The 12,554-nt window shown below is 36.8% G+C and overlaps 1 protein-coding gene across 1 annotated transcript in view; it reads right to left on the bottom strand.

Moving 5' to 3' along the window:
* Window positions 1-12,554, bottom strand: part of LOC138709966 (UDP-glycosyltransferase UGT5-like) — a 48,564-nt gene that overhangs the window by 30,102 nt on the left and 5,908 nt on the right. Inside the window, exons 2-3 of the mRNA XM_069840649.1 lie at window positions 8,493-8,730; window positions 6,011-6,585 (exon numbers count right to left, since the gene is read on the bottom strand). Of these exons, the coding sequence (XP_069696750.1) occupies window positions 6,011-6,585; window positions 8,493-8,730 (813 nt within the window). The remainder of the gene's footprint in view (window positions 1-6,010; window positions 6,586-8,492; window positions 8,731-12,554) is intronic.

Genomic DNA, 12,554 nt, shown 5'->3' with positions numbered 1-12,554 from the left:
GTGTAATACCAATTCCACCACTCCGAGCGCTGTTCGGTTCTAGATATTCGTAGCAGAACACTTAAATGACATTGATATTTGTAGCATTTATACGACTCGCCGTTGTTTATTAAATGCTTTGTGCAATATATAATGGATAACATACGTAATTCCCAAACTTCTATGTCTCAATTATATTAAAATAAATAGCTGCCATTCTTGATATTAAAAGATATTACATATAAACCAAGGTACTGTCTTCCCTGTACTTAAATTCATACACCAAACATTTTCGGAAATAAAATAAACTTGACAAATTTTGCACCCGCACTGTAGCCTACCCTTTCCACCTATTATTATTATTATTATTATTATTATTATTATTATTATTATTATTATTATTATTATTACTTACTGGCTTTTAAGGAACCCGGAGGTTCATTGCCGCCCTCATATAAGCCCGCCATTGATCCCTATCCTGAGCAAGATTATTCCAGTCTCTATCATCATGTCCCACCTCCCTCAAATCCATTTTAATATTATCTTCCCATCTACGTCTCGGCCTCCCCAAAGATCTTTTTCCCTCCAGCCTCCTGACTAACACTCTATATGCATTTCTGAATTCGCCTATACGTGCTGCATGCCCTGCCCATCTCAAACGTATAATTATGTCAGGTGAAGAATACAATGCGTGCAGTTCTGTGTTGTGTAACTTTCTCCATTCTCCTGTAATGTCATCCCTCTTAGCCCAAATATTTTCCAAACACTCTTAATCTGTGTTCCTCTCTCAAAGTGAGAGTTCAAGTTTCACAACCATAAAGAACAACCGGTAATATAACTGTTTTATAAATTCTAACTTTCAGATTGTTTGACAGCAGACTGGATGATAAAAGCTTCTCAACCGAATAATAACAGGCATTTCCCCTATTTATTCTGTGTTTAATTTCCTCCCGAGTATCATTTATTTTTGTTACTGTTGCTCCCAGGTATTTGAATTTTTCCACCTCTTCAAAAGATAAATTTCCAATCTTTATATTTCCATTTCGTACAATATTCTCATCACGAAACATAATCACATACTTTGATTCGGGATTTACTTCCAAACTTATCTCTTTACTTGCTTCAAGTAAAATTCTCGTGTTTTCCCTAATCGTTTGTGGGTTTTTTCCTAATATATTCACGTCATCCGCATAGACAAGCAGCTGATTTAACCCATTCAATTCCAAACCCTCTCTGTTATCCTGGACTTTCCTAATGGCATACTCTAGAGCAAAGTTAAAAAGTAAAAGAGACAGTGCATCTCCTTGCTTTAGCCCACAGTGACAAAAATTGACCTATACGGACTCTGCTGTATGTTTCACTCAGACACATTTTAATTAATCGAACTAATTTATTGGGAATACCAAATTCAATAAGTATATCATATTATAAAACTTCTCTCTTAACCGAGTCATATGCTTTTTGAAATCTATGAATAACTGATACACTGTACCCTTATACTCCCATTTTTTCTCCACTATCTGTCGAATACAAAATATCTGATCAATAGTTGATCTATTACGCCTAAAACCACACTGATGATCCCCAATAATTTCATCTACATATGGAGTTAAATTATTATTATTATAATAATTATTATTATTATTATTATTATTATTATTATTATTATTATTATTATATTTTAACTAATTTATTGCATTATTTAATATATGGTGATAAGTGAAAGTTATGTAATCAAGATGTATACTGCATTATCTTTCATTTCCCTGCATTCATTTAAGCACTTGAAAGTAGGTCTAACTTTCCCTCTTTTTTTAAATACAATATGAACTTTGAAGTGCCATGATTTTTACCAAACGACAGGAAACTGGAGTCACAATGCATGAGAAGTATAATTATTGCGCGAATATTTTCTTGCAGTGGTGAAAAAAGTCTAGTAGGCCTACTGAAAGTTAGTCTTTAATTTGTGTGATTAAAAATGGTTTAAGTTGTGTGCCATTGTGCAAATCCAACTACAATAAAGGATGTGATTTATTGTTTTATCATTTTCCACAATATGATGGACTAAGGAAAAAGTTGTGTTTAACCATTTCTCGCCAAGGGGACCAGCCAGGGATTCTTTGGACGCAAGGAAAGCATCATGTGACTGCAGCAGACATTTCGAAGATGCTGACGTTAGCGTTAGCACAACATTAAAACGTTTGCTTCTTAATGTGGTACCATCCGTAATACTCTATGATTTCCCGAAACATAAACAAAATTTTTGAAACATAAATAGGGGCAACAAGGGTAACAGAAGTGACAAATAACATCCATCCTGCAAAGAAAAGTAAACACAATATTGTACCAAGTACACCAGCTTTCAATGAAGGAATGAAATACAGGCACAGATATGAAGACCTCCCTCAAAGAAGGCTATATATCATATATTTTATCATATGATATACAACCTTCATATAATATGTACCTAATAAATACAGCATGAACATAATTCATTACTTTTGTCGGTAGTATTTTCTGAAGGTGAACCAAAGCATGAAACTAAGTTACATTTCGGGTCACATCATTCGAGAGTCGGACAAGGCATACTGACATTTAACATGTCATCAACAAACTTCAGATAACACTGTAATATGCTTGGCACATTTATAAATTTGGGATTCAATCAGTAAAGCACAAAGTCAATGTTCACGATACGCAATGCTTAGTAGTGGAACTAACCATCATTTTCTAGAACTGTGAGACGAACCTAGCGGGAGAAATTATAATGACGCTCCGAGTCCCACTTTTGATCTTTCTATGCGTCAGCTTGTATAATCACGTAAGCAACGGTTGTAAAATTCATGCTATTACAAAAAATAACATAAATAATACTAGAAAAAAGGCTAACCGATTTTTAATAACAGACCAGCGGTTGATTGAATATTGCAAAGCAAAATAAATAAATATATTTAACGCAAAAAATGCTTATAAAAAGCAGAAAAATGTAGATATTGCATTCTTTATTTTATCCAAATTAAATAATGCAGCCAAAACAGATCTGTGCAAATAGCTCAATTTTTTCAAATTATAATAATAATTATTTATTTATTTAATCTGGCAGAGCTAAGGCCAGTAGCCCTTCTCTTCCGCCCAGCCAGACTCTAATTCTAATTAAATGCATTTGCTTACTTAATTATTACATTAATATCTAGATCATAAACCAACATGAAAGTAAATAATGAAAATTGGATAACTAACGTTAGTGTGACAATAATAAACATTGGTAAGAAATAGTTATAATTATTATAATAATAATAATAATAATAATAATAGTAATAATAATAATAATAATAATAATAATAATAATAATAATAATAATAATAATAATGAGATTATCAGTTGGTTTTGAAATTAAAATTAAAATTCTTAGAGATTCTCTCCAAATAATAAATTAACATATTATGTTAAGTTAAATTAATTGTTCTCTCACTTGTTAAATAACACTGCATTAATCGTAATCATAATCTTCAACATTGTTTATAAATTTGTTATTGTATTATTGCATTCTGGATCCTTGTGGTCACCCTCAGTGGAGGACAGAGGATTTTTTCAAATATTTCTCTCTCTATCTGCGTAACTCCGTCCAATTATCCAACGGCAGTTCGCTCCTCATCAGAGAGGACAAAGAAACTTATACAGGGTGAACCGTAATTTATTTCAAGGGATAAGGGAACATTTCAAACAAAGACGCTTAATACAATTTTGCTCGTTTTGGCTTCCTTTTCGATATATATATATATATATATATATATATATATATATATATATATGCTACCAAGGGTAGTCGTGAAATAAGTCTGACATTGGTAATGGCTATATAAGCGCCCTCTCTGCTGGAGAAAAGAGATGTTTCTATTGAATTTACTGCGATGTTGCAATTTAAAAAAAAAGGTCGACTTCCCGCTAGATAAAAAGAAATAACACAAAATGAAATTTCTCAGCCATTTATCTTAGTGTTTTACTATTTTAAGTTACTGTCATTGAACACCTTCCAGTCCACCGTTGTGGAGTAACTGTTAGCACGTCTGACCGTGAAACTAGCGGGCTCGCGTTCAAATTCTGGTTGGGACAAGCTATCTGGTTGTGGTTTTTCCGGGGTTTTCCCTAAACCCATTAACCTTCTGAGTCCTGAGATATTTTTGTCTATTTTTAAAGTTCAATATAATTCTACACTTCAAGAAAAGAGTCACTTAAATGAGGAAAAGCTCTGAAAAAATTCAGCAGATTACAGTTAGGACACAAATGCAAGTATATTATACCTGTACTATACTTCGGGTCTCTTCACATACATCTTATATCATAATCATGTGTGAAGTATAGTATATTATACTCTCAGGACTCAGGAGGTTAAGAGCAAATTCTGGGTAACTTTCGTCGTTGGACCCTAGATTCATCTCACTAGCATTATCACCTTCATCTCACTTAGACGCTAGATAACAATAGCACTTGATAAACCGTCGTATAACCAACAAAAAAATACCTTACACCCTGTATTATAGGCCTATAAACACTAAGAAGTAATTTCCAGGCTTCGACCTAGGGACACAGAGTAACCAGTATGAGGTTTAGAGTACACGGAGTATAAATGACGTCATGATCCGTGTGGAAGGGTGACAGCAACAGCACAGGTTGGTCCGTAATGTGGATTACCGTTGTGTGTAGGCTTATTGCTGCTTGGCTGCGGTACGTGTAACAGGCTTCGGCGTAGGGACGCCTGATTGAAGGTTACAACTCACGTTAATACTTTAATGGTAGACATTTAGGCCCGTATTAATAGACATTCCTAGCGCGGGCTTCCGGTGGATGATTAGCGAACTAACGTTTTTCGAATTCATAAACCATTGTTAGCGATATGATATGAATCCTAGACAAATAACCAGTCGATAGACGGGGCTAGTTTAGCACGCTTGTACCGCGGTCTAAACGAAATGTCTATGAATAGCACCGTTATTGTCTACACTAGGAATGTACTGTATATACTGTATTTGTACAGAGTGAAATATATTTTGTGCCGTACTGTGACGGACTGTTTACATGTTGAAACACGAAGTTACGGCGCGCTCCATCTCCCACTCCACTCGACCAACACAACACTATCGTCCGTGCGTTCTGAACTTCATGCGTTTCTGTGCTCAGGACCGAAGCCTGATAATGACATAACCGTGTAGTACTAATGGAATCAGACGAAATTTCACTACAGACATGCAGTTATAAGCTGATTTGGAGGAGAAAGTTTGATTGACACTGAAACATTGAAAGAGTTGATATAGGAAGAACTAGAGACGGAACTTGCCAGACGGTCAAATGCAATAAGTATCTGATGATGATGATGATGATGATGATGATGATGATGATGATGACTGGACCACTATGATCCATTCTCTTTCTTGTGAACCTGACTCCGTGACTCTACTATTCTATCAGGATCTTTGCCTTCTTTATCACAGACCTCCAGTCATCTTTCGACTCACCCTTCCTACGCCATCTCATTATCGCTGAAGTCGGCATATTGTTGAAGCTGTTTTGATATTACTGTGATTTGGCTTCTCAATTGGTTTTGTTTTCATAGCGTGGGATGGATGGGACCACGTCCAACCCTCAACCTGAGGGACCAGGTCATTTAATTTCGGAGTTTCCATCACCTAGATCGGTTGCTTTCACCACAGCTCTTGGAGTTCGGTCCACTCCTGGTTTGCATCTCCTAACCTTTGGAAAACCAAATCCTTTCTGCAAGACAGCATTCTCAACCGAGCTTCGAACTGGCTATGGAGATTTTCTTGTGAACATTTTTAACGTATTAGCATCTCTCATTCCTTGCTCATGTGACTAACTTGCCCTAAGACCACCGCACAAGCAGAAGAAAAAGGGGTTCACCTAAGAAAACCAACTCTGGTCCCATAAATTTTACGCGATTCCTCTACCCCTTGAATCACACCAGATAGATAGACATTCCTCCTTAACATTATGAATTGAAGCTTTTCATGCATACCTTTGTCAGGTTTCGAGGTGTCGGTATGTTAATTCCAGCAATCGGCACTACGTTGGGCAACAGTGGCTTAGCGCCGCTGAGGCTGAAGTGCTGGTTTAGGAGAAGGAGACTAGTCCTACCCTCCAGTTCCTGCAGCGACGGCACCGACGCCCCAAAGTGCTTCTTCATGATGGCATCTTGCTGAGGTAGATAGCAGAAGTGTCGCCCAACCAGGATGTACGTTCCAAACAGCGTATTGATGAAGCGTTGCCAGAAGTTCATCCGTTCCGTGTAAGGAAGGTAATTGTTGGGCACGTACGAGTAGGGAGCCGTGTTCCCTACCCAGTCACCCACCCAAGAACCTCCGTCTATGGTTGATAGCTGGATGATTGGCGCTTGAAATTTATGGGCAAATCCGAGGAAGGCTTCATTGAAGAAAGCTTCGATGATTACAAGGTCAAATTCTTTGTCTTTTGCTTGGATTAATGCTTGAATCTTTGGGTCCTCCAGCATAAAGTCTGTAATGGACACGCCCATTTCCCAGTGAGTGTCGATATACTTATAACCGCCTCGTATCTCGAACATGCTCTTCGGACCTGAAGGAAAATTGCAAAATATCAAAGTCAAAACAATTATAAATTCAAGTTGTTGTTAAATTGAAAATGAAATAGGCCTTAAAATGCCAGCATGAATATGCCTCTTTGTTTCTTGCCTGCAAAGAAAGCGGTTGTAAGATATGGACCAACATTCACCCCTGATCACACATATATCAGATTGGCCATTCCCATGCTATGAAATGGCAACATATAGAAGAGAACAGCCACTAGGATCTTCAAAGCAAAACCATAGAATCCCCATATAACTGGGTTATGGAGGACATCATTTACCTCCACCCACGTTATAGTTTGACCGTGGTACAGTATATCGGAATATGATCATTAAATAAAGATATTTTCGGGGGGCATGTTTCTTACAGTGTTACATCCACATCCGCAATGTTTCGGACCGAGTTGTATAGGACTTGATCTGTAGGTCTACTACACATTATAATGGGGCATAACTTAAAATAATCTCCCTCTTTTTCTCTCTCGTACAGAAACATACATCAATAAAACTACGTAACAGTGCTAACAGGAACTTTTTATATGAAGTTTACCTTCTTGAAGATATAAAGTAAAAAAAAGTAAATCCATTGCGCTGCAGCCCTGAAGTGCCAAGTCGACCAGCCGGCTGCTGGCCTCACGTTCATTTGCCGAAGCAGAGGTGGAGATCATCCAACCAGAATGGAAATATCGTGTGGTTAGCACGATGATCCCCCCAGCCGTTATAGCTGGTTTGCTGAACCGGATTTTCGCTACCTATCGTAGCTCCCCAAGTGCATCACGATGCTGGGTGGGCACCGGTCCCATACACTGGCCGAAATTTCATGAGAAAATTTCTTCCCCCATGAGGACTCGAACCAGCGCGCATTGCTTAACGCCAGGCCTAGGCAGGATGCCTTAGACCGCGATGCCACGGCGCGGGACAATTCTTGAAGATATATGAAATGTAAATTCTAATTTATTTATTTATTTATTTATTTATTTATTTATTTATTTATTTATTTATTTATTTATTATTTTGCTAATAATTGTAACATAAAATATAATACACTGGCCGAAATTTCATGAAAAAATTTCTTCCCCCATGAGGACTCGAACCAGCGCGCATTCCTTAACACCAGGCCTAGGCAGGATGCCTTACACCGCGACGCCACGGTGCGGGAGAAGTCTTGGAAGATAAATGAAATGTAAATTCTAATTTATTTATTTATTTATTTATTTATTTATTTATTTATTTATTTATAATTTTGCTAATAATTGTAACATAAAATATAATACATACAGAAAAACTTTAGCTCGCCCCTGAAAGAGTAGAACTAATGCTATATTATTATTTAATCTCGTCTTTAAGTTTACACATTATACTGGGATTACTTTTCTTTTTTCTGCATTGTTGTACAGTATGTTATTCATACATCTCCAAGTGGCGGCCTGAACACCTGCAGACTTCTAACACATGAGTACAGGCTGTTACAAAAGATACATAACAGTGCTTCCATTCTTCAAATGAGGTATAGGAATTCTTATACATTCAGAAATTTAAAATAAATATTATAGTTCAGACATATGGTCTGAAGACATTAATTCATCAATTTAAGCACAGAAACTTCATCATAAACAAACTAAAAAAAAAATCTTTTAAAAAGAAAAGAGTTCAGGCAAGTTTGAGGTGCGGCAGTGCCTCCCATGCTCCCATAACTCCGCCTATGCGACCGCTAGATGAAACTACTGTTACAAGCTATCACTCCATGCAATTCCATAAGGATTATAACGTGACTGATTTTGCAGTCGCTAGATGGCAGCATAGTGAAATTGATAAAAGTTGTCTTGAAGGTGCATTACACTGATCAACCTGTTACATGTGATCAGGGCTTTCACGTAAGTAAACAAAGTGAACTCACGTATGTGGTTCATGTAAACCGCTTCGATCATTACAACATCTGTAATATTCGGATGTGGCTGCTTCTCCGGGTAAGGACTGAACACCGTTACTTGATGTCCCCTTGTGGCAAGTTCTCGCAGCAATGGTGTGGCTATTATCTTGTGGCTCATCGAGGGAAATGGGAAGAGAACTAGGATCCGGGCACAGTGACACATTGACAATAATGTCAGCACCACGAACACAATCCGAAGCATTGTCTGAAATAAAACAAATTAACAAAAATATTAAATTAAAAACTTGCAAGTCTTGAATTGAAACATTTTCTACCGAGTGAAATGAAAATTTACTGGAGAATTTGGCTAAAGGTACATACAGAGTGCAGGTCGTCTCCGATTTCGAAAGCCGGCACAAGAAATGACCTGTGCAGTACAATGAGAGTGGTGATAGTGACAACGGAATGCGCGCAGAGGTCAGGTGTTTTACCGTGGTGGGGTTTTATCAGAAATTTATGTTGAAAGTCGCTGTTTATACCAGGCCTGGGAGCTAATAACTCAATCGAGTCACTGATAACTACTCCTTAATTCCCCACTCCACCTTACCCAGCAGATACGAGTTGCCAGAAAGGCAAGCATAGATGAGTGACTGATTGTACAAGGACAACATTTTATTTTTACTAACATTTTTAATATTAACCTGGCTATACCTTTGGATCGACACCGTTTGCTACCCCCTTCCACAACTGCAGTTCGATGATACTGGCGTAATATACAAACAAATCACTTTGCTAGGTGTAGGAGGGAAGAAAAGTAGATCATCCATTTATGTAAACTAGGAAATATCGCGCTTTTGAGTTTGATCATTTTCATTTTAATCAAAATGCAGTATAGTATTAACAATGAGTGTTTTTACTCACGAACTGAGTTATCCATGTGGACGTATTCATTATGCAGTGTATATTATACTGCCTACAGCACGTTAGCGTACAATATGAAAATGAAGTTAAATTGAAAAATAATCATAATATGGATATTTAAACAAATTTTTTTAAATGGTGGACGTTCATTTCGATACAGGCTTCAGTTCTAATGTGCATATTATCGCACTATAGACTATTGTACCTAATCCCAATTACCAGTTTCGTCCTTCGTAACTAGTAACTCATGTTGAAATAATTCTGTACTTATTCTATAAAAGAGTAGGCCTACCTTACGTACTGTAAATTCAATCTTCACTTCTGCCCGATCCGAAAAGATAAAATTACTCGGACATACTATCTACTCTCCGTCCAAGTGGTTATGTCGTAGGGTCGTAGAAAGGGAGGAAATCACGTGACAGTTAATTATTTAATGAGGCCCTTTTATTTATGTTGTTTTAAACAGTTATATAATATTACGTAGACGTCCAATTCCTAACAGAAATTAATGTTCTCACAAAAGAGGTAAGACGACAGCCCAGCCACTAGCTGGCGAATAAAAGCAGGTGGGGGAAGCCGGGATACGACGTAGGCAAATGGACGACAGTACCTGTACAAAAATGATTCAATATTGAAAGTTCTTTCGTCACTGGAAAAGGCGAACATATTTTTGGAACGTACTGTTTACTATGACCGTAAGGCTACTATGACTGAATATGCGGTCTTGGATCTGTGTGCAGGACGGTTGAACTTCATTAGTAGAAGGGGTGGGAGTGAAGTACATACAAAAACTCAGGTACAATAAAAATTGAAGTAAAAATAAAATTATGTCCCTGTATAAGGCAGGCACAGGGCCTTACTAGGTGTTAGTTTCTGAAGAGTGTAAGCGAAAAGAACATGGGTGTGGGTTGGTTTATGCGTTTTAGAAGAATGGATAGTATAGAAATACTTATTACAAACGTTTTTTTCTAAAACCTCAAATTTGAGACAAAAGACTGAAGTCGTATTCAAACCGCGATGTAGTTTTTCAGAATTTCACTCACACCTAGTGAACTTTAATTATTGCTACACGCACTATTTGTTCATTCTATGTTCTTCCGACCATTCACGAAAAAATCTCAATGTGAAATTAAAAACACACGTAATAATAATTCATGTAACTAGTGCATAATCTTGGTCATTAGGGCACGAGTGAATGTTTAGCGTGTGAGTGCAAGAGGGCGCGTTAATTTTCACGAGTGTTTATAATGAAGACTATAAACGTATTACATACAACGTTTTATGCTATTCTAGTATTGAAATATATAAAAAAAGTATTATAAATTTGCAAAATGTAATGCTATTACGTACTAGAGACATAAGTATTTGATATGACGTAATACAGAGTGAACCATAAGTAATGTCATTAATTTTACTAGAACAGGTTAAAACCATGAAATATTTAGGAATATTTCTGGATAGTAGACTGACCTTTGATCGACATATAGAATATGTCTCGCAAAAGTGTACAGGCCTAATCCACCAAATTGCAAAATCTGCAAGACTCCAGTGGGGACTAGGACACGAAGCCCTCAAAACTATCTATGGAGGAGCTATCATTCCTGTATTAGTGTACGGAGCACCCGTCTGGGAGAAGGCACTAACAAAAGGAAAGAACATCAAGAAATATCAAAGGGTCCAAAGACTGATCAACATCAAAATGGCGAAAGAATACAGGACTCTATCTTAGATGCATCTTGTATCATAGCTGGAGTCGAGCCAATAAAGATTATAATAGAAGAGAAGATAAACATATATAAGGCCACACACGGATTGTTACAGGAGTACGACGAACCAGTAGATACAACACAGTGGATGCATCCTGCAGAAAGAATAGAGATCTGTGAAGCTACAAATGAGCAATACGAAATAGAAGTATTCACAGATGGCAGCAAACTTAATGGAAAAGTAGGAGCAGCAGCAGTCATATTTAGAAACAAGACAGTTGTCCAACAACAAAAATTCAGGCTAAACAATAAATGCTCCAATAATCAAGCGGAGCAGATAGCAATCCTACAAGCTCTAAAGATAATAACGGAAATGAACATACCAAATTTGGAACGAACAGTGGCGATTTATACAGACAGCAAAGTCACAATAGATTTACTGAGGAACAACGACAAACATGGATACATAATAGAGCAAATTAGGCAAAACCTTAAAATCCTCTTTAGTCAGCATTGGAAGATTCACTTTAAATGGATAAAAGCACATGTTGGCATCCATGGAAATGAAATAGCTGATAAACTACCTAAGCAAGAAACAGAAGAAGATCACATACCAGTAATCTACAATAAGATACCTAAGAGTACAATAATAGATTCAGAGGAAAAGAAAAACACTGAAAAATGGCAACGGATGTGGTCAAACACAACAAAAGAAGCACTAACGAAGAGTTTTTCCTTCAGTGACAGATAGGATGAAAATCAACATACCAGCTACACCAAACCTTACATCAATACTAACTGGTCACGGGAAACTCAGATCTTATTACTACAGATTCAGAATTTCGGAAAGCCCAGGATGTCCTTGCGGAGAAGCTGACCAAAGAGTCGATCGTCTTCTGTGGGATTGCCAAATCTTGAACAACAGCGTAGTGTCTTCAAGGCAGCAACAAGGAGTGGAAGAAATTGGCCAATAAATTATAGGGACATCATAAAAGAGCATTTGAGATCATCTGTGCACTATATTAACGCTATAAACTTTGAACAATTGTAAATATATCTCAGTTTTGTAACATGCGTATACACACTCAATAAGCAAAATAATATAATCACTATAATTATAATTACTAAAAGTGTATATATGTAAATAGTGTAAATAGAACTAGTTTCATTAACTGAAAGATGGTGATAGTGAAAACCCAATTACTAAAAGTGTATATATGTAAACTGCGTAAATAGAACTAGTATCATTAACTCAAAGATAGTGATAGTGAACATTCAACAGTAAATAACATAAAATAACATAATAACAAAATGAATATCAACAAAATCACGAAACAGTGAAGCAAAAGACAATGGGACACCAATGAACACATAAGTCATAAACAAGTTTCAATAAACCATGTAATATGACTATACGTTAAGGGGCATGGTGATAATTAAACGCAATTAAAAAAGGGCTTAT

This window comes from Periplaneta americana, chromosome 12 (assembly GCF_040183065.1).
Source record: "Periplaneta americana isolate PAMFEO1 chromosome 12, P.americana_PAMFEO1_priV1, whole genome shotgun sequence".
In the NCBI taxonomy this organism is placed as follows: Eukaryota; Metazoa; Arthropoda; class Insecta; order Blattodea; family Blattidae; genus Periplaneta; species Periplaneta americana.
The sequence above is the reverse complement of the archived record's forward strand: the minus strand, read 5'-3'. Positions and strand labels throughout refer to the sequence as shown.